Source organism: Ochotona princeps, chromosome 6 (genome assembly GCF_030435755.1).
Source record: "Ochotona princeps isolate mOchPri1 chromosome 6, mOchPri1.hap1, whole genome shotgun sequence".
NCBI classification, from domain to species: Eukaryota; Metazoa; Chordata; class Mammalia; order Lagomorpha; family Ochotonidae; genus Ochotona; species Ochotona princeps.
In genome coordinates this window covers 21,691,542-21,714,920 of record NC_080837.1, presented here as the reverse complement: position 1 = coordinate 21,714,920, position 23,379 = coordinate 21,691,542, and the positions used below count along the sequence as shown (strand labels likewise).

The window sequence follows — 23,379 nt, the reverse complement described above, 5'->3', positions numbered from 1 at the left end:
ATGTGCCTCCAACCCTATGCTTCCCTGTCAGCAAAGCCTGTAACTAACAAAGTGTAAGGTATGCCTTAGGTCCTATAAACAGATTTCTAGAACCATCCTTAGCATACTATAAACATACTTGTCTCTTAACTACTATGCTAAGTTCCAAAGTAAAAAGGTCTTCATTTTGATTAATTATATTGAAGAAAAATCTTAATATATGACCTCTGGTAACCTGAGGATAAATTTCCAGTTCTTTTTTTAAGTTGCAAAGCCAGATATACAGAGAGAAATAACTTCTGTCCAATGATTCACTTCCCCAGTGACCACAACGGCTGGAGCTGAGCCAATCCGAAGCCAGGAGTCAGGAGCTCTTCCAGGTCTCCCACATGGGTGCAGGGTCCCAAAGCATTGGGCCGTCCTCGACTGCTTTCCCAGGCCACAAGCAGGGAGCTGGATGGGAAACAGGGCTGCCAGGATTAGAACCAGCGCCCATATGGGATCCCGGCGCATTCAAGGTGAGGACTTTAGCTGCTAGGCCACCGCACTGGGCCCAAATTTCCAGTTCTTAATTGGCAAAAGGGCAACAGGCTTCTTTCCGGAATCTTTGTGAGGACTAAGCCAGGGGAATGTATGCAACACGTAGCACTTTGTGTCTCACATTATAGTAACAGTGACTATTATCCTGAAAGGCCTTTTTTTCTTTTTTTAAAATAATGTTGTCAGTTATTCTATCTTTTGAGAAAGCAGCTTTTTCATCCCCACATAGTAGCTTAAGCACGGAACCAGTAGTGAACAGGGGCAGGTGGCTGTCAAGAATCCACTCTGAACAGATGAGAAGGGTCCTGTCTTTAAAAAGCTGCTCTTCACAGATCTATGCTCTGCTGCTAGCCTCCAGTCACTTCAACTGCCTGCGTCTAACATTTTCTCTTTGAGTTTAGAAAAGTCATATTGAATGTGTAGTTCCAGACCGGTAAGGAAGGGACACTTTCCCCTTTAGAAACAGATCTGACAGATGTCCTATTTTTTAGTAGGGCTTTTATGATTCTGATCAGTGTGGGCAGTTCAAGAAATGATGTGTCTGCTCTGCAGAATGTTTGGTTTTGTTTTTGCTACAGAACAACTAAAGATGACCTGGCTTAAGCCACGTCTAGCTCTTTCACCCCAATGGTAACTTCTGCTTCCATCAGGTTTGCTCTTGTCCCTTGCTGATGCTTTCATCAGAGTAAGTTACAACTACCAAAACTCACGTGGCTGCAGAGGTGACTGATTTCTAAGTGCTTTTGTAAGTGATGTGGTGTGCTTTCACTTTTACTTCATATTTCAGGGGTAATTAACTCCACCAGCTCCACCAGTGACTACACTGAAGTTTAAAATGAGTTTATTAAAGAAAGTTCTTAGGAAGGCAATAACGTTTGATTTGTCATTGAAAAAAAGCTACCTTTTCTTCATGCTGTGTGGCTTTGATATAGCACAGTGTAGTCATTTCTGCAATGCTAGAATAAATAAAGTCTCTGCTCTTCAAAAAGTGATGAGTAATAACAGAAGACAGCATAAAAAAGCCGTTTTTTCCATTCATTCTGTAGTATTGGAGCCAGTATCTAGGAAACAAGAAAGAAAGTAAATTTGTGAAGATAGTCTTAAAACATTTATAATTAAGTTGCTTTCCAAAAGATAATAGGTACTAGTGACATAGTCTGAGGGGTGGGGAAGATGATGACCATGGAATAGGGCACATGCTTAGCTCTTCAGATTAATGCTAGAGAAAAACCAAGTTGTACTGCACTCAATTCTTACAACTGTTCTATAGTTACCTTTCAGATTCACTGCTATCCTAAGATGCTAAATCACAAGGAACTACAATATAATAATCAGAAGAAAAAGAAATTTCCAGGTGAGAAACAATCAAAACTCAAGCTACTCCCTGCTTCTGTATTAGTCACAGCTTTATGAAACGAACGAGTCTCTATTAGAATATCCATAGCAGTACCTCAATCACCTCCCTCACTGAATGATATGCAAACGTACCTCACCTCTACCGCAAATGCCAAACCATTTTGGAAAAAAGGTTTCTTTTCTGGTGGTGCGATAGAGCAGATAACACGATTAAGGGTTTCCCTGAGTGCTCAACAAGTACTTAGACAAACTGCAATCAGCCCTCGCTAGGGGAGGTCCTCCAAGCCAGTGCCACAGCTGAGGCTGGTCTGCTGCTTCTCCTGGAAGAGCCTCATGAACTGGTGTCTTGAGGTGGATCCCCCCATTTTACTATGTTCCTTGTACGCTGTATTGTGTTTACCTACTGTGACTCAAATTCCTCTAGTGTTTTTCTTAAGTTACTTTATTAGCATAGGTATGGTTTCTCAATTGTCCTAGCTCCATTTTGACTGCTCAGTAGCTATGCATGGCTACTAGCCATCATCTATGCAGTAAACTTAAAAGTTAAGACTTCCAAGGATTCTATTAATTTAAATTACAATTTATGCATTATCTTTTGGTCCAGAAAATAGCACCACCTTCAAAGATATTTTAAAAAATACATATATATATCATATATCAAATGATTATTCCTACTTTACTTTCAACTGTACAAGCCATTGTAAGATTACTAGCATTAGAGACTTTTCTAGGACCTGGTTTTCTTCAAAAGAGCTCCAGGTACATTTTATTTTTATATTTACTAAAAATCAGGATAAAGAAAACTCATGGGAAACAAGATGTATTTGCAAACTTATCTATAGTCATATATTTGTTACTGTAAAAAAAAAACTGGAGATTCCAAAGTTTGTGGGAAAATGGAGTCAAAAGATAATGCAAAAATTTTCATGAAACTCTTGATCCTTTCATATATATGTAAGGTTATTAACAAATCCTGGAAATGAAAGTGAAAGCCATTTCCAGGTGGTATTACTTTTTTTTCTTTGTGCTCTTTCCTCAGTGATTATTTTATTTCAAAGGAAATACCTAATCTAGGAATCTGCTTTCTGAGAGAGGCGGCCTTTTAATTCCAGAATAGCTGCTTTAAATGCATTGTCAGATTATAAAGGTAAGCACACATTAGAAATGCAACCAGCAAACAGGCAGTAGCTATTCATGGACTCATGGCAGAGTTACAACTCTTGAAACAGATTTAACACTTTGGAGGAAGGAATGAGCTGCACATGACTGCAAGATTTTGCCTGTAGCTTTAAGTCTTCCTTAAAATAAGGTTTCGGACAAATTACACAGGTCTGGCTATCAAGCCCTGCAAAGCAGCTTTTCCCTGATCCCTACTTCCTTCGATCTGTAGGAGCAGTCTACCTGGTGGCTGAAATGCCTAAAGGTATAGGTATTAAGAGAACCTGAGAGTTGGAATTCAGAAGCTGAGACAAAAGCCAAGTCTCTAAAAGCTCATAACTTGGCCCTTTAGAAATTCATGTAATTGAAAAGTCAATGCAATAAAAACAGTTTCAAATAGTTGCATTTTCACAGTTTAGTGAACACTTACTTTTACCATCACAGGCTACAATTTTCACTTTATCCACTTTAATAAGTTCTGTCATCTCTCTGAATTCAACATCATTCAATACAAAAGTCCACACATTATCGCAGAATCTGTATGTATTTAGAGAGCCCTTTAAAATAAAACAAAGAAATAGGAAAAATCATTTTTCCCTTAAGCAATTCAAGAGAAGTTACCAAGTTGTTAAAACACAATGTCTAATGCTTAAGATGTGCTTAATTTATATGTATTTAAAATAAAAATCAAAACCTCGATCAGTATGCTAAGGAAAATGTTAAATATTTCAGATGGCAGATCACTGTTAGCATGTCCAAGTTCTGCAGACTGCCATCTGGGCGGACAAGCTCAATCTGTTCTCTGCTGCCCTCATGTGGCTAACATTCAGAGTCACTGGAACTTCTATATAAACACTCTTTAAAAGCTACATAGTTAATTCTCCATAAATTTGAATAAAAAAGGAATTTCCTAGAAATAATTTTTAACCTGTGATTGCTGTATTTATCCAATAAGATGAATGTCAGGATGATGAGTATTGTGGTCAATTTTTTTTAAAACAGAAATTTGTGTATCTTTCAAGATTAGGAGGAAAGATTACATGGAAGGCAGTGTGACAGGAATCTCTCCACTTGCTGAGCCAGGCTGTACCCCATCCGTGTATCCCAGGTAGGTGACAGGGGTCCAAGTATTTGGGCTGTATCTCTTGCTGCTTTCTCAGGTGCACTGGCAGGGTCAGAATTAGAACAGCAGGGATCCAAAATGGCACTTGCATATAGGACGCCTGGATTGCAAGTGGTGGCTTAATCTGTTGTGTCACAATCCCTGCCTCAAATGGATACAAACTTTAAAGTGCCAGACACAAAGAGAATGCAACCAAAACCTCAGATGCACACATACATTTATAAAGGTCATTTGATGTAGCAGGATATCTAAATGATGAGCACACATAAAAATACTCCCCTACAGTATCTCTGTAAAAGCAATCAGATCTAAATGTCTTATGTTCTTTGCTGCCACTGTTTTCTTAATAGCAGTTACTAAATCTAATGAATGTGGGAGTTACTGTGTGATGGCCTATGCTGGGTCCCTGTCACCCTAGTTCAGTAGGAGGGCCTCAGAACAAGTGGATGCCCAGAGGACCGGTACTCTGAAAGACTCAACAGGGAGGACAAAGGGCAGAGGAAGCTGCTCTTACAAAGAAGTTTGAGTTCTAGAGGACAGTCAATGGAAAGGAAGACAAGTACTTCCTTACAACTGAGGCCTCTCGGCTAGCTCTATCAAAAATGGAAGTAGCTTTACTAAAGTAGCAGAGAGTAGCAGGATCAACCAACAGATTCTGAATGGTAGAACCGGGACAACTGGCAGGAATGGGGAGAATTCTACTTATGATGGATAATTTCCATGTTTCTACCTTGTATAATTATAGAAAGGTTGGTTTGGGAGGGAAGGTAAGTGAGACTTTTTGAGTTTTGGACAGATTCAAGTCACAACATCCGGGAATTAGTAAGAGAACAAGAGAAGGCAGGTATGTACAAACATTTCAACCTAAGGGCCCCAGTGCTGGGTGGGTGCACTAAAGGATAATGTGTAGAGACCCAGAGTGCTCTGAGGATCAACTGACAGAGAGGGGCAAGAGAACTACAAGGAGTCTGACAGAGTCTAGGAATAGGAAGGTAGGATAGTACAGTTTCACTAGAGAGTATGCAGTTAAAGAAAAACTAATAAAAAATGATGCATCATATATCCAACAGAGCTTGACAAATCCGATCTGCTTCTGTCCTGAAGGAGACAAATGCCACCCTCAATGCTCACCTCTGGCATCCAGAATGCTGTCTCCTTTTGTGAGTAATCAACCATTCCATATATAAGTTAATCTAATTGATTTCCTAGCAATAATCTGAACAAAGCATGTTGCTGGACATTATGACTGTGTGGATATTCACTTCTAATACAAAGCACTTTAGATATAGTTGGGAGTGAAAACACATTTATGCTAACATAATTAAGAGTATATTAGTTATACTCTTATAATTAAAGTAGAATGCTTAGTATAAAATGACCTTCATTATATTAGTTGCATAAATATTTCTTCACTGCACTCATTTTAAAGAATGAGTAAAAGCACTCTTAATACAGGCAAAGAATCATATTTAAAAGGTTCCTTCTATAAAATTTCTGGCTTTGGTGATTTTTACACTTCAACATTTGGCTAAATAGTTTATTCCATGACTTGTAAGACATAATTTTTAAAATATACATGGGCAACCTAGAAATAGTTTTTTTCTCTAGCTTACAATGACTAACACTTCTTCACTGAAGAAAACAGGCTGGGAAAGGAGGCTCTTGCTTTCATTAGAAAGTCTTATTATACCTGCTTCATTACTCTTTGGAGAGAATAATCATAATTTGAGTATCAAGCACAGAATGGTTTTTTTAAACCACTAAAAGTCAGGTTTAAAAAAATCAAGGTATTTGATACATACACTGACATTAATAACTTTCAGCATATTTAAAATCTTGGGTATCGCCTCTCCATAATACTCCATTAAAACAATTTGGACCTGGCATAGGAAGCCGAGCCTCTGCTGCCCGCATCCCATATGGGCACTGCTTTGAGTCCCAGTTGTTCCACTTCTGATTTAGCTCCCTCTTAGTGGCCTGGGAAAGCAGCGCACCCACTTGGGAGACCTGGAAGAACTTAGCTGGGCCGGTGCAAACCCAGACATCTGGGGAGTAAACCAGCACAGGCAGATGCCTCTTTCTTTAATTCTACCTTTCAAATAAACAATAATTTGTGGTTAACCTTATTGTATAGGTCATCAATAATTATAGAAAAGAACCATATACTTAAATATGATCTAGTGTATTTTCTCATCTTTACCATATATATTCTGTGGTAGGGTAAGATGAACTAGCAGGGCACAGTCTGACAGTCTAGTGGCTAAATCCTCGCCTTGTATCTGGTGGGATCCCATGAGCGCCAGTTTGTGACCCAACTGCTCCACTTTCCTTCCAGCTCCCTGCTTGTGGCCTGGGAAAGCAGTTGAGGACGGCCCGAAGCCTAGGACCCTGCACCCGTGTGGGAGACCTGGAAGAAGCTCCTGGCTTTGGATCAGCTCAGTTCTGGCTGTTGCAGCCACTTGGGGAGTGAATGAATAGATGGAAGATCTTTCTGTATCTGCTTTTCCAATGAAAAATTAAAATGATTAGCAATGGAGAAAACAAAATTGTCGCTTCTGGAAACCAAACATACTTAGGAGACACCTACAATAATGAACTAGATGCCTTTTCAGGCCTTGGAAAACATAGTCTCTGATAAGAGGTCAAATTTTGGAACTAGAAATTAAGAAAACAGGTTAGCAAAGATAAACTGGGCTGATTTCTACATATACAAATCAAGAAGCTAGTCATTAGTAAAAATTCTAGAATATAACAGTCCACTTTCTAGACTGTCACCACCACATTATATCCCAGGTTATTTTTTAGGCATGTGAAATTAGGAGACTTATTTTACTGCTTCACTAAAATCAGCGCAGGGCCCAGCAGCGTGGCCTAGCGGCTAAAGTCCTTGCCTTGAACGCCCCGGGATCCCATATGGGCACCGGTTCTAATCCTGGCAGCTCCACTTCCCATCCAGCTCCCTGCTTGTGGCCTGGGAAAGCAGTGGAGGACGGCCCAAAGCCTTGGGACCCTGCACCCGCGTGGGAGACCTGGATGAAGTTCCTGGCTCCTGGCTTAGGATCACCACGCACTGGCCGTTGCGGGTCACTTGGGGAGTGAATCATTGCATGGAAAATCTTCCTCTCTACTCTCTTCCTCTCTTTTATCTGAGTTTGTAATAAAAATAAAAAAAAATCTTCAGCTACACATTAGTCATTTAATAGCACGTTATTTAACTTCTTAGTGTTAATTTCTTTTTTCTCCTGGATGTTGATTTTGTTTTGTGGCTCTTCATTTAAGGGGATGTACAGTAGCTGTGTAATGGAGACTGTCACATCTAGCAACATGTCATTTAACTTCATGGCATTGTAAATTTCTATTTTTCTTTCTATTGTTGATTTTGTATCATGACTTTTCATTTAAGGGGATGTACAGTAGCTGTGAAATGGAGACTAACATCCAGAGGTGAGGATGTAGTGTGGTATGCATTTCTGCTTCCAGACAAAGATGGACTTAAAATGAAATTGTTTACTATATGTTGACAATAGGATTCTGGACTCTCTGCCATTGTCCATGCCCGCAATGATGGACATAAGACTGAGTATGAAAAACTATATGTTAGTAATGATATAGAGGAACTAGGTGGGGGGGGAGGGAATTGGAGAGGGGATAAGGGAATATGGAACTGTATCATAAAATGACAGCAATAATAAATAAAATGTAAAAAAAAAAATCTGCTTGTCTAGCTCATCCCTGTATTGCCAATATCTGAAAAGTGTGATACATAACAAGCACTCAAGTATTTAATAAATGGCAAGGTTTTCCTTTGTATTTGTCATCATCAATAAAATCGACAAACCTACAACACTGAGCTTCTTACATTTGAACAGATAACCAATCTATCTCTCCATTGACTGAGTTTCATATATATTTTAACCTTTGATTTTCTGTATTATGGTTATGCCTTACTATACAACGTAAGCATATATAATGAGAATAGGATAACTGAATATGATGTCTATTGACAAGATAATTATTTCCAGCCCACCATGATTCTCAAATTTCACGCTGATTTAGGGACCACTGAGAGAATTATGTTCAGCTCTGAATGGCTGTTCAGAGTTATCAATGACTAAAATGAGAATAAGCTGCAAAACAGACTATCTACTATTACTTCAGGTTACCATGCCAGTTATGCAAGCAGGAAGGTGACAGACATCTCTGGACTTCCCTGGAACAGGTTAAGGCAAGACTCCTAAAAACACCACTGAACCTTAGGGATTATTCTGTCACTTACCTCCAATCTTGCAGCTATTCTTGAGCTTGACATTCCCGTAACTCTTCAGGAAAGGTAGGCAAACATATACAGGCGGATTTTTAAAATAGAATAAATCTAAAAACAACTCTCATTAAGTGAACAAACATATTCAATGACTTAAAAATTAAGTTATTTCAAATTAAGTTGTAGCCGTCTCTTCCTTCATAGTTAATAAATACGCAAACAGGTAGACTGAAGAAAATATCCTTACCCTGAAATTGACTCTGTTCCTGACCCTCTGAGCCAATGCTGAGTTTATAGCCTTATCAAACTGAAGTAGAACTTGAAGGGCAAGTTGGGGGGTGATCTGTTGAGACTGAGAAAAAGTGAAACTCATTAAGTTCTTCTAGGAACAACACTGAAGACAAGCCAAACTATACATTACCTCAAATTTAACTATGGTCACCCAAAGCCTCTAACCCAGGATTCCTTGTTTCCCTTTTGCCATCCTGGACAAGAAGCAAAAAGGCTCCAGCTGTCTTGACATAAACTTCACTTTGAAAACAAAAACATTCAGTGAGGTTATGAAGCTAAGCAAACCCGTCTATCCTACCTTGCTTTCTTCATTCAAAAACCCTGGAAAGATGTGTTGTTATTGTTTAACAGAAAAACTTACTAAAATCATTTTGAAGCCCAGGAAACTATATTCCAAGTGAGAGTCTGCATTTTAAAAAGGCTAATTCTCTGGAACCTACAATGGGAAGCAGTTGGGCTGGCATCGCATATAGATGTCAGTTCAAGCCCTGGCTGCACTACTTCTGATCCAACTTCCTGCTAACATACCGAGGAAACCAGTGGAAGATGGTTCACAGAACTGGACCCTAGCATCCGCGAGAGGGACACATCTGAAGTTTCTGACTCTTGGCTTTGGCATGGCCCATCCTGGCCATTTAGAGGAATGCGCTAGCAGATGGAACACATGTCTCTCCTTCCTCTCCATAACTCTGCCCTTCCAATAAATAACTCTAAAAAAGCTAATTCTTCTGAAGCTATACAGCATATGCTTTTCTTCCTAATATGAAAAGGGAAAACCAACAATCTGATTATTAACATTTAAGTCTTTTTAAAGTTTTAGATACATTCAATACTATCACTCACTCATCATGTATCTCAATGGTATAATAAACAGGATTTGAAGTTACATGGCAGCAATACTGACGGGGCCTAATAGCCCTATTTCTCTCATCTCTGGGACAAGGGATGTGACACAAATTATTACAGAGCCATCTGAAGAAGTGCCTGATTGTCAGTTTCCCACCTGTATGAGCTCATCTAGGCTCTCCTGAAGACTGTTTCCCAAAGTGGTATTTCTGTATAATTGATACGCCATGGCTCAGGAGGAGGAAACTGTTCTTCTTTTTCAGGCTTGCATTGATGTCCTAAAATTTCAACATAAATTTCAAAAATGTTATAACAAATTATACCTGTTACATAGTCAACTGTATATATTCTGGGAACCCTTTAGTAAGTACAATTATTGCGTAATAATTTTAGGAACAGCTTTTTCTGATGGGCATATAGTAGAGCTGTTATAGTTCCTAAAATATGTAAGTCGGCCTTCCTGATTTAGCTTAGAATTTTCCATGTACCATTCTTTTTACCTGCTGTGAAATTAAAGATGCAGACAATCTTTAGTTCACATGTGCATACCTGCCAGCTCCTTTATTTTTATCTTAGATGTCAGTATTTGTGAAGTATCTTCCAAGAGGATGCTACTATAGTAGGTAGCAGGTGGAAGGAGGTGAAGAAAGACATATCCCAACCCTAAAATGTCATGCCCAAACAAAACCGTGATAGGCACACACAAAGCAGTATTACAGAGCCTACCTCTGTTCTGCCTGAGTGGGTTCAGCAAAGCTTCCTAATTCTTCAAGTCAGATCTCAGAAGCATCAAAAAGGAAAATCATTCTGGGATGATAGAAAAAACTACAATGTGGGAGAATTATAAAACTCTGTATTACTAGTGTATGAGCAAGGCATGGCAGATGGATGGAGTAGAGGAACAGACCACATGGTGCCCCTAAATCATGGAAAACTCAAATACTGTAAACATGAGGAATGGAAACCCTAGAAGGACAGCAGTGGCACAGACTCAATGACTACTACCAGTCAGGAGTAATCCTCAGATGAAAGCAAACACAACGGTCAGCCAGTATCTTCACATTTCTTCACTCTCAGTTCTCACTCTGCTTCACTGCTATTACACTTCTCTTGACTTGGCACTCCCTCAGCTCTTGCCTGTTTCCTACCCAACTGTACTAAGGCTTCCCACGTGTTCTCTTAGCTGTATGCTTGACTCCCACGGTTCCTCCATCCAGGTTCACAGCTTCAGTCCCATCTATCTTCTAGGGACATTCAAATTTGTATCTCTAGTCCTGACTTCTCTTGTATCTATATACAAAAGATTTCCAAAAAGTTTGTGGAAAATGAATTATGAAAAACTACATAATTACATTTTTTTTTGTACTGAGAAAAAAAATAAGCTTATTTTTAAATTTCATTTTTCCCACGAACTTTTTGAAGTACCCTTGTATAAAACTTCTTGACAGTAGATAAAGACATCTAATAGGCAACTCAAATATGCAAAAAAACAAACTCCTAACACCGTTCCAATCCTCAAATCATTACCTCCCCCCCTTTTTTCCTCTTGCCTGGCATCAAATCTATCACTTAACACTTTCAGCTTCTTTCTAAATGTATACAAAATCTGACACTTCTCTCATCTTCAATGTTAACCACACTTATATGTCATCGCTACATCACCGTAATTAATGCCAGCCTACTTCAGGACTTTGTAACCATGCACCATCCCGGGATCTCTTCCTTTTCCTTCACTGCAAATTCTCTGTAAAGCTTACCTCATTAACTAAAGGTGATGTCACCACTGTCTCTCTAGCTCACAGTTAACATCTCAATGCCAGTCTGGGCTGTGGGAGCTCAGGCAAGACATCACCCAAACTCCTAACTGCAGGCCTTGAAATTGATTTATCACCCACAGCTAACAACTTCCTGTCAAAGACATATATAAATATTTTTAGAAACTTCAAGCCCAGATCAAATAGAGTAATAACCAATCTACCTGGAAATGGAGACTGACTGGAGCCTACCTTTGCTGCTCCAAAGGAAACGTACTGGGTCCTATCTTTGACCACTGAAAGCAACACCAGCCACCCCTTAGATGGACCAACCACAAGCCCACACGTACACTAATCATGCCCTGCTCATCTTCAATGCTGAAGTATAACACTTACTGCCCTGACTCCGTTGGGGAATTAATGGCTAGCGGCCCCACCCCTGGCTCTATGCAGTGCAATCAATATCACCAATTTCTCATCAGTCTGATGCCAGAGACTGGCTTACTGCCCCCAGACAAGCAGCTCCACTGCTAGAGTCCTACAGAAACTCCTCCAAATTGCAGGGGTTGTCTTAGAGCAATTTCAGGGTTCTCCCTTGCCTCTCTCACCCTTCATAGCAATCACCCTGAAATTTTAAACCAAGGCAAATCATACAATTCAAAAATACCAAGAGCAATGTTTCATGTCAGTAAAAAAATCCCGAGTCCTTCTGTGATCCGGGCCCTTTACCACACTCCTGCCCCTTTCCTGCACTCTGCTTGGGTCACATGTGTCCCCTGCTGTGCCTCTACCTCGCAAGTATGTTCTTGTTTGAGGACCTCAGCATAAGCTGGCCTTTATGCTGTGAATGTTCTGCCCAGACACCCACATAATTCATCCCCTCATCTGATTCAGCACTCGGCTAAAAACATCACCACACCAGAAAGGCTTTCTGCGATCAACAAGCAGAAAAGGAGTTCCCCTCCTCTCCAAGCTGATTTTCACATCCATTAACTAAAGCCCATAATGAATGCTTACTTGTCTCCATTTACTGTAATTGATGACACATGAAGGGGGGGATTTTTATATAGCTATATATGAGCCTTTACCCCAAGAACAATGTATATAATTTATATTCAGTAAATACTTGTTGAATTAACAGCTTGATGGTACATTAAGGTGTTACATTACAATTACAATTCCAAGTATGGGGCCTGACGGCATGGTCTAGCAGCTAAAGTCCTCCCCTTGAACATGCCAGGATCCCATATGGTCGTCGGTTCTAATCCCGGCGGCCCCGCTTCCCATCCAGCTCCCTGCCTGTGGCCTGAAAGCAGTCGAGGACGGCCTTGCGCCCACATGGGAGACCCTGAAGAGCTCCTGGCTCTGGATCTGTGCAGCACCAGCTGTTGCAGTCACCTGGGGAGTGAATCATCAGATGGAAGACCTTTCTCTCCATCTCTCCTCCTCTCTGTATATCTGACTTTGCAATAAAAATAAAATAAAATCTTAAAGAAAAAAAGAATTCCAAGTATGATTCAAAACTTTGTTTTATGTAACAAATGAAAGCAACATTTGTTGACTGCCACAACCAAATCTAAGCACACAACAATCAAAACCTGTGCCAGTAAGCCATGCCTCTGTTTGGTCACTATAGCTGAATCAAAAATGCCTTTCTCTAAATCCGCTCTCTGCATCCATCAGGTCCTACTGAACCGAGGCTGCTCCATCAATTTTTCTCGAGGCACCCCTTCAATCAAGTTTCCTGGATCCTTCCGTTCTCCGCCTCATGCTTCTAACAAGGCTCTGGCACTAAAGGCTTGGCCAGATTTTTTAAGCTCCTATTTTCTTAAGAAAGCTGTTTAAGACGTAGCCATAGAAATGCAGAGGTACTTGGATATGTTCAGAAGGTGGAAATAACCACAACCAGAGAGATTAGAGTACCACTGGAACTTACTTAAACACCCCAAGACCTTTCAGAAGCGAATACTCTGGGTAACAAGGCAATACAATGCTGCAACACATCCTACTGAACTGTACCACAAGCCTGATTTTAAACACCTCCAATCAACTATCAGATTATTTCCACTTAACAGCTTTCCCCACCAAATCCACAAAAAGCAGGGTTCAGGAAGACAAATTTAAATCTTATCGCTCATACCTCTGTGACTGTGGGGCATACTAACGAATCTTTCTCAAAAGACCTGAGCTACATACTGTTTTTTGTATGCACGAGGCATCACTTAGTCCACTCTAGTCCCTGGAGGACAGGTTTTTTTTTTTTTTTTTTTTTTTTTTTTGGTAAAGATTTGCTTATTTGAAAGGCAGAATTACTGGTGGGCCTCGGGATGGGGCATCTTGCTCGGATCCCGACCCCAGCCGCCATGTGCACATGGTGAACTGTCTGCGGGCGGCCAGTGCGCCATTTGGTGCCAGGCTTTGCCTGCTGGCCACCCAGCCGGGGAGCTCTGGGGTTTTGGTTGTTTGAATCGCTGCTTAGGTAGCTCCAGGTTGATCCCACTGTGCTTCTGGGATCTTAGACTATTCCCAATGGCAGTAACTCTTCTTTTGAAGAACTTGTAATCACTTAACAATGCTGAGCAGCGAACACCAGTTCATGCAAAGCTAAGGCTTGGGGCTTGTTCAGCAGGATCATATCCTGTTACCTGACATGATGATGGAGCAGGAGACTGGTCACATTAGGCAGGGCCATAACATTAACTAACTCTCGAGAACCATACCCGGGGTAGATTCTGTGGGGTATGTGTGGGCCGCACCCTGTGGAAATCCTAGCCCCACTGGTTAGCTCAAGAGTTTGGGTGTTGATGGACTAAACTAGGTGTGACCAAGCAGCCTGCCATCAATCACAGGTAAAGGAACCCACAACAGCCTGGACTGGTCAAGGCAGCAGCACCCGAATGTGCATCCTGAATAGGGTGGGGGGTGGGCTGGGCTGCAACATTCACCAGCTCATACACGGCCAAATGGAAGGCCAGTCTGCGCCAGGCACTGGCCTTAAACCCACTGGCATGTATGAGAACTGGGTCTGGGAGGGGATCAAGTGGAGGAACTTGGGAAACTCCTTGGGCGAGTCATAGCTCTCGCTGGTGCACATGTGGTCCAGACCTGAGAGTCAGACAAGCTGGGCAAAGTAGCTCCAACAGTTGGCTAATGCGTAAATTGGTAATGGAACAGGCTGTACTGGGTAGGACTGAGCAAACCTTAGCCTACAAGTCAAACTAGAAGCCAGGATGGAGCACAGGTCATGCTGAGCTAGGCTCTTGCATCTGCTGGTCTGCGTGAGTCAAGGACGCTAAGCCACAATGTCAAAGGCAGAGGCCAAGCTGAGTCAGAGCAACCACTGGCATGCACGTGATCTATGGCTGGGAACGGGCCTGGTTGGGGAGCCAAGGGGACACCCTAACTGGATTGAGGTTCCCACCAAGGGGCGCGTGGGCTGGAATGGCGGCTGCATTCTAACCAGGAAACAGTCGTAGTCTCTCTTGGCACTAGTGTGGACTGGGACTGGATGCACCAGGCCAGGCCAGACCCCAACATCATCTGGTGTCCTGGAGGTCCAGGGTAGATGTGGGACGGACTAGGCTAGGTCTCAAGCCCTACTGAGCCATATGTGAGCCGTATGTGGGTATGGACGAGCCATGGCTGGGCTGAAACATCCAATAAGAATCAGTTTGGGTTGAAAGCCAACCAAGAAAAGCCACCGTTCCTGCTAGGACAGGAGATGAACTGAGTAGGGCTGGCTCATGGACCCCTTGGTATGCGCAAAATCTGGCACTGGGAGGGGTTCTGATGGAGGAGCCTGGCCAACTCCTCTGGCAGGACACAGTCCCTGCAGGTAAGCGCAAGAAACATGATAGGAAACAGCCCAGAATAGGCCAATGGAAAGTTTCCCACTAGCATACATTTGGCATGGGTTAGGGGCAGACCAGGCTGAATCAGTTCACGTCATCCACTGGCAGATCCGAGCACCAGAACAGAGTGTGGGTCGGACCAGGTTCGGTCGCAACAAAAACCAGTGCACAATATGGAATGCCAGGGCGAGGTTGCCTGTACCGGATGTGACTGCAGCACCCAACCAGCACACGTGAGAACCAGAAAGGAAGGGGCAGAGCCGGCAGGGGGATTAAGGGGCTGGTCCCCTTGCCGGACAGCTACTCACACTGAGATTGTGGGCTGGAATGGGGACAGACCAGACTAAGCAGGGCTATAACACCTGTGGGCTTCATGTGGACTAGATCAGGGAAAAGCCAGGCTGGGCGGATTATTCCTACTGGTGCAAGCATAAATTAGAGTGGGTGAGGGTTGTTTGGGCTTAGCCACAGCATCAGCTGGCAGAAACTGACACTGGGGGCTAATTCTGTCAAGTCAAACCACAGAACCACCTCAAGAGTGCATAAACCGGGATTGAGAGAGACCTGGGAGGGAAATAGTGGGTTCCTCCCTCTTGGGTTACTACTCCTGCGGGAGGGCACAAAATCTAGGAAAAGGGCTGGGATGGCTAGACAGAGAGGCACTCAACAACATTCATGAGGGCTGGATAGTTGAGCTGGTTAGATGGAACTAAGCTTTAATACCCATTGACATGTACGAGAGCCAAATGGGATGTGGGACAGACTGGACTACTGCTACACATTCTGGCAAACCAGGGTAGGGGGCGGGCCTGGTGGGGGTTATTGTGGGTTGCTCCGACAGGCTGCAGCTCCCACTGGTTGATGTGAGGGCCGAGTGGTTCTGGGCAGAGCCAGGCTGGACTGCAACACCCATTGGTTCCAGTGGAAGTCGGGGCTGAAAACAGAACCAACCCAGCAATTGCAACCACCAGCTGATCGCAGTGATGGACTGTGCCAGGCCCTGTGCTTGCTAGAACATACAAGAATCTGGTCTGGGAATATCTCAAATTTTCTTTGGGGATTTCCCCAATCGAACTGCTGGACCCAGAACCCTAGCCGAGAAAAGACAGAAGAAAGAAAAAGTCAATCAACCACCTCATCTATACGTTGGCAACAAAATACTGGGCAAATGGAGACTCTATGATGGACTATGTCAATCAGTGGATTCTTCAATGACCTCATCGTGCTTGGAGTGGCGAGACTGGCAGCGATTCATAACTGGTGAACTATCAAAGCCACTTAAGCAAGTATCTCAGAGCATGCCCCACATCCGGGACTTGGGGTGGGTGGGAAACTGGGTGGGGCTTCTCCCTCAATAATCCCCTTTACCTCAGATACATGAAGGAAACAATATGGAACTAATAGTCTTTACCCACTTCCCTATAGCCCTTAAACCTTTTTAAAATAAAATAACTAAAAAAAAAAAAAAAAAAAGGCAGAATTAGAGAGGTCGTCTATCTGCCAGTTCAGTCCTCAAATGGTTGCAACAGCCAGTGGTGGGCAGAGCTAAAGCCAGGAACTTCTTTCTAGTCTCCCATGTGAGAATCACTTGAGACCATCCTCGCTACTCTCCCAGGTGCACCAAGCAGGTAGCTAGATTAGTGGAAGTGGAGCAGTCAGGACTCCAACCAGCAGCCCTATGGGATGCTGGCATCACAGGCAGTGGCTTTACACCCTACTTACTCCACAACGCTGGCCCTGAGCACAGCATTTTAACAATTGTTCCTTCACTCTCTTACCATCCAATCATCCTCTCTACAGGTCATTTCTATCAGCAAACAAATGGCTACTCCTCCCATTTTTAATTTATTTTTTTTTGTCCCTTAAAAAGCCACAACCCACTTCTTCAGATAGTAATAGTACATTTCTGTACTGCCCTTTACTTTCCCCATTCTCTCTCCCACCCTTTTCTCTTAAAATAACTAAGGTTCTGCCTCCACCACTCTAAAGTAACAAGGGGCGACAGTCACCAGCGACATTACTAAACAGAACATCTGACCAGCACAGCCAATTAGACTCTTAGTTAACAGATGCCTGCTTGGCTTCTAGACTACAAAACTTTGAGTTCTCCTCTTAACTCATAAGTTTGTTGGTCCCTCTGAACGCTTAATGTCAAGGACACAGTGCTTTATTTTCTGCCACTTTATAGTTCTACCTGTTACTTAGTGATCAACATTCATTCTTATGGCTGTACAAATGACTGATGATTCCCAGATTCAGAAACTGGCACTGCACTTCTCACTCCTAGATTTAGTTGGCCACTAAACATCTCTGTTTTTGTCATTTCAGTTCAAAGAAGCCAGTAGTTTGGACAAAAATCTGTGAGGTCACCTTCCAATGCACACACCCCCTGTAAGCTCCAGGTGCACTCAGAGCATTTCTGGCCATCTCCACTGTCACCACCCTGGCGGGAGTCACCATCACCATCCTTTATTTACTGCAACAACCTCTTGATTTCCCTTGTTTTTAAGTTTTACTTATTTTATTGGAAAGGCAGATTTACAGAGAGGAGAGATAGAAAGGTCTTCCATCCTCAGGCTCACTCCCTGGATGGTCGCAATGGCCAGAGCTGAGCTGAAGCCAGGCGCCTCCTCCCAGTCTCCCATGTGGGTGCAGAATCCAAGGCTTTGAACCATCCTCCACTGCTTTTCCAGGCCATGAGCAGGGAGTGGATGGAAGTGGAGCAGCTGGGACACAAACCTGTGCCCATATGGGATGTGGCACTTGCAGGTGGAAGATTAGCTAGTAGAGCCAACACACAGGCCCCGGATTTCCCATTTCTGTGCTTGCTCTCTAACCTCTAACCACAACTCCTAGCCAGGATGACCTTTAAGACGTCAGTGAGAACAATGTTCCATCTGTCATTATAACCTTCCTACTGTTCATTCTCTCCCACAAACAGATTCTGTGTTCCTTGATACTCCTCTAACACGACAAGCATTTTCCTAAGAGGTTTAAAAATGGCTGTTCCTTCTGCCTGCAATACTCTTCACCTGGTTAACCCTACTGTCTTTGTTTTTGCACAGACAGAACTACCTCAGTCCTAAATTCAGCACATATCCACAATGCCAACTCCCTCTTTCACTCTGGAATTGCTCAAACCCCGTATCTTGATCAGCTCCGATGACTAACACAGTATGCATTGCAAATTCCATAGGTATAGATTGTTGTGGTCACTGAAGTAAAATAGGCATCTAAACTAGTACCAGGTGCATAATAGAAGCCAGATGAAGCATTTTCAATTAATGACTAAAGGCTATTACCAATAGATATACATAACGTTAGCGGAAGGGGAGGGTAAAAACTGAAGAGGTTGCAACAGAGATAAAGCCTTTAGCAAGGAGAGGCAGGGCAAGAGGGTGGCCGACTTAAGATTCTTTAGTAATCATCTTCCCACAGGAATGCCAATTTGAATAACTAGGTGTGTGCCAAGGCACTTTCAGAAGAGATTTGGAAGCCGGGCGAGACCAGTACCTGGTTTTGATAGAAGACTCACTCAGGCTACAAGATGGTGTCATCACCACCTCCCCTCCCCTAAGCACTACAAGGAGAAACTGCTGTCCTTCTCTTTGGGAAAAGGGATAATTAATTCCATATCTTATACTTCAAATCCAGCACCTGCTGAAGAGGATTATTCGGCCTACTACCACCAAGCTTGAACCTGCCTTTTGTCTTCTCAGCTGGGAGAACAAGGAGACCAACCGGCTTTCACTACCCCTCTCCCTCAACTTCCTGCAAGCCAAGCAAGACACTCAGTGCTGGCGAGTAGGGTGGGAAAGGGAATTCAAGACTTCAGAGTTGAGGCTCAGAGCCAGCATCACTGCAGTGGAGAGACCCAGTGCCAGCAGGTCCTTGCAGACAGACTCGGTGGGCTGGAGAGTGCTTCAGCTCACATTCCTGCCAGTGCCTTTCGCCACTCACTAGTGTGCAGGACACCACAGTGAGAAGAAGGCACCCAGCAAGTGGCAAAACGGCCAAGGGCAGATTCCAAGCAGCCCTCTCCTAGGACCGCACCTGCAGATACAGCCTCCAGACCCTCCCATTCCAAGTAAAGCACCGTGGTCCTAATTGACTGGAGTTATCTACCAGCAACTGTGACCTGTGACTGGCTGTAGTCCTTGGTCCAACCCTGAGCTGTACTGCTTGGCAGGCTGTGGGCTGTAGGTGTGCACTGGCATTGTAGCACAGGTGGCCACAGGTTGAATGCCTCCATTCCCCCAACCACAGACAGCATTATGAACTAGACAGCAACACACTGGGAAACCTACAAGAAATGGAAACATCACTTCCCAAATTTAAACAAGATACAGAAAATCTAAACAGACCACTAATGAAACTGAATCATTAATACAAAGTCACTCAAAAAGCAAGCCCAGGACCAGATGGTTTCACTCCTAATTCTTGTCAAACTACTACAAAGAAATCGAAAGGGAAGAATTCCTCCAAACTCTTCGTGTGAGGCCAGCACTAATTCGATTCCAAATCCAGACAAGGACAAAACAGCAAAAACCTACATCTTCACCTCCCATAGGAGCAGAGACAAAAATTCTCAGCAAAATACCAGCGCACCGAATCTAACAACACATGAAAAAGACCATTCACCATGACTGAGCAGGATTTACCCCAGGGATGCAGGGGCAGTACAACGCAGGCCAATCAATACATACATACATCACATCAACAGAATGAAGGAGAAAAAGCATCATCTTTTATCCAGAAAAGGTATTCATGAAATTCAGCATCCACTCATGACAAAAACCCTGATCAAACTGGAAAGCAAACGTTGGACACAGCAAGAGCTAGTATGACCATCAATACAGCAAATGTCATGCTCAAGAGGGGAAAAGCTCCAAGTTCTTCCACTGTGGATGTCCTCTCTGCACTCTTACTCAATCCAGTAGTGCAGGTGGCAGCCAGGGCAATTAGGCTAGGAGAACCCTGGTCTGAGGATGACCTGACTCCACAGGGAAACCTAGAGGGAGGGACAGTTAGGACAGATAAATGAACTCAGCAAAGTTGCATGGTGCAAAATCAACACATACAAGTCAGGAGTATTTTCTACACTAATACAGAGAAAGAAATTATGCAAGCTGCAATCGCCCAAAAACCATGTAATAAATGTAAAACCATAGAAGTGAAAGGTCTCTCGAATAAAACTTAAACATTAATGAGAGAGTGAAGACACCAAAAACCAGAAAGATGTCCCATGAACATGAAGTGGAAAAACTTACATCATTAAAGTGTCCACACTGCTCAAAGCAATTTACAGATTCAATGCATCCCCATCCAAATACCAATGACATTCTTCACATAACTAGCCAGAAAACATTCCCAAATTTACACGCAAGCACTAAAGACCTTGAATACCCAAATAATCCTATAATGAAGAACACCAGAGGTACCATGGCATTCATTGTAAGATACGTCACAGAGTCACTGCAAACCAGAGCTGCAAAGTGCTACAAATGGGGTCGTATTAATTAAAAAACTCTGCAAAGGAAACAAGAGTGATGAGACAATGGAATGGGAGAAAACACGAACAAACTATCTTACATAGGAAATCCAGTAGTGCAGATGACTCAACTACAGAGCCCCCACACAGCCGGACAGACATCTCCCAAGGACGACACAAAAGCGTTAGCAGACAGGCGCAATCCTAACAGCTCTCAGTGGGAAGCAGCCCAATACCACAGGGATACAGCCTAATCACTCCTCCGACACTCGCTATTATCAAATCCGCAAAAATAACAAGAGCTGGCAAGTATGTGGCCAGAAGGAAACCCTTACACGTCAGCAGTGTAGCCGCCTACTGTATGACCCGGCTAGTCCGTGGCAGGCAAGAAATCAAAGTCCCGAAAAAGAGCCAACCGCGTTCCCTGTTCCCAACAGCACAGACACGGAACCAACCCGGGTGTCCGGGAATGGACGGCATAATTTCAGGTTTCCAGCACAAAAACGTAACTGTTGACATCTGCATCAAAACGTTTTTTCAATTAGAGACCATCAAGTCCAGTGAAATCAGACACAGGAGGACAAACGCCGCACGCTTACTCTCCCACACGTGGAAGGTGTTTTACAGTGATGAGCAGCGGCTGGGACGGGTAACGGTTCCCACACACTTCTCGGGACGCCCAGCACCGGGGCTGCCTCGGCTCACACGCCCAGCACCCAGGAAAGGGCACCCCGCGCTCCCGGCCCCGAGCGATCCGCTCACACCGCACAGAACCCCCCAAGATGCCCAAGGTACGCACGCTAACCAGAACATCACAAACATTAAAGACCCGACGAGTTTTAACAGTACGGAGACTCGTGCCATGCCCCGCTGGCAAGCAGTCTGCGTTAACCACAACAGAGCGCTGCACTCACCCGCCTGACTGACCTCAGGTGCCCACCAAGCCGCAGGACGGAGACGGGCTCGGGGCTTCCAGGCGCTCGGGGCTCACGGTCCCGCAGGGCCCCGTCCTGGCCCTTCCCGGCCCAGCACCCCGTTCAAAAGGCGGACTTCCCCGGGGTTCCCGCCTCAGCGCGGGGCGGGCACGCACCTGGCCGCCGACCGCCGCGGCCCCTCCTCCCGGCGGGGTCCCCGGGGCCCGCTCGCCCGCTCGCTCACCACCGCAGCGAAGGCGCTCCCGGCCGCGGCCCCACAGCGGCCTGCACACTCCGGCCTCGCCGCCACCTCCGCGTCCGCCGCCGCCAAACCGCAGCGCTGGGCGCACGACCCGGAAGTGCTCCCGGAACCTGGAAGTGACACCACGCCTGCGGACCCAGCTCCGCCCCCCACGGCTCCGGCCCGCCAGTCAAGGCCTGCGAGGTCAGAGCGCGGGCGCGGCGGGGGTGGAGCCTCTGGCTGACTCCGCCCAACCAGTCCCGAGGCCACGCCTCCCGGCAGCTCGCCAGGTTGACTACATCACTTCGAAACAAATTAGAATTTTTAGAGGCTCATCTCCCTATTGTTAGCAGCACAATTTAATGGACCTAGACATTCACTTTTCAATGCCTAGACTCTGTTCAGGATAATACTGTTGAACTACGTGTAGTAATAAATTGAGGAATTCTGCAACATCTGAGATCCATTACCTCCTGTTAGTCAAAACAGAGCTGCCGTTATTTTGGCCCTGATTAGGCTTCAAGCCTGTGATTCATTAAGAATTTTAATTTCTGAGGTCTTGCACTTAAAATTTGTGCCCAATGTGTAAAGCAAGTACTTTAGCGTATGCACTCTACATAATTCCAGCTTATTTTAGGTATCCTAATTATTGTGAATTAATGAATCTAACTGTAAATGTATACAGCAGTTTGCCATCAAACGTAACCAATCGGATCCTCTGAGAAGGTTTTGGTAAGAACTTTACACGATCTCTTCATTTTCAGCCACTTCCCTAATTGATGTACAAAATTTGTACTTCAATGTTAAAAATCAGACTGCACTATTCCTTCCTTGAGTGGACAACACAGACCCCAGAAAGAAACACAAAAGGCCTGGTATTATTCGAAAGGCTTATTAGTATCCACTGTGAGAGTTTTAACAAGTATTGACAGAAGGCAGAAAAAAGTGACAACATGAGGCACAAACTTTCCAATTCATTTATTTAAACTCACGAACGTTGCAAAAATACCATGTGCAACAAACTAAAACACAAGTTACTGTATTCCTAACAGGTCCAAGGAAAAAGAAAATATTACATCACCATAGGAAATCCTGACGACCTTGGTCTTACAGAGACCACATGGACATGCTGCACACACACAGACACATGGAAACTAGATTTCTCAGTGTGCAACGATCTAACGAGTTAGGCAACACCATCCTACTAGTAGTACAACTATCACAGTACTGTCTAAATGACAACTTGTGAACCTGTGGCAACAAACATATTTTTGAAATATGTATGAAAGTGCATTAGTGTCTAACAAACTCTGTATTGTTTTCTACAGGAACAAGGGCTGTGCTAGTCCGTGGACTTGAACATAACTAAAATGGACTCACTGGGTTTATGCAAATAAAGTTATGCAACTGTTCAAGGACACTAGGCTTCAGTTGGTCTGTATACAAACAGTGCACTGGCATTCTTCCTTTGCCAAGCGAAACGTGAACTGAAATCTAAGTTCGAAGCACTAGACTCCTGGTCTTCATCTATACTTCATCCGTTAAGTGCTTTGTGTGAATTTTCATGGCATTTT

The 23,379-nt window shown here is 43.7% G+C and overlaps 1 protein-coding gene across 4 annotated transcripts; it reads right to left on the bottom strand.

The window, feature by feature from the left end:
• Window positions 1–1,343: 1,343 nt before the first annotated feature.
• GTF2A2 (general transcription factor IIA subunit 2) lies at window positions 1,344–22,001 on the bottom strand. 4 transcript variants are annotated; one of them, XM_058665762.1, is made up of 5 exons: window positions 21,869–22,001; window positions 9,712–9,832; window positions 8,665–8,769; window positions 3,464–3,590; window positions 1,344–1,580 (listed from the first exon to the last, which is right to left on the bottom strand). In XM_058665762.1, exons 2-5 carry the CDS (start codon window positions 9,781–9,783, stop codon window positions 1,555–1,557), a joined length of 330 nt encoding a protein of 109 aa, XP_058521745.1. In that variant the 5' UTR covers window positions 9,784–9,832; window positions 21,869–22,001; the 3' UTR covers window positions 1,344–1,554. The 4 variants fall into 4 exon arrangements, with proteins under 4 accessions (XP_058521745.1, XP_004578090.1, XP_058521744.1 ...); XM_004578033.3 differs by having other exon boundaries at window positions 21,809–21,966; XM_058665761.1 differs by having other exon boundaries at window positions 21,741–21,932.
• Window positions 22,002–23,379: the final 1,378 nt, after the last annotated feature.

Excerpts from the sequence above, each read along its gene's own strand:
- GTF2A2 (XM_058665762.1), bottom strand. The coding sequence starts at position 9,783 with ATGGCGTATCAATTATACAGAAATACCACTTTGGGAAACAGTCTTCAG. Across the intron at positions 8,770-9,711 it reads GCCTAGATGAGCTCATACAG|TCTCAACAGATCACCCCCCA; the intron begins GTGGGAAACTGA and ends ACTTTTTCTCAG. Across the intron at positions 3,591-8,664 it reads GGAACAGAGTCAATTTCAGG|GGCTCTCTAAATACATACAG; the intron begins GTAAGGATATTT and ends TTTATTTTAAAG.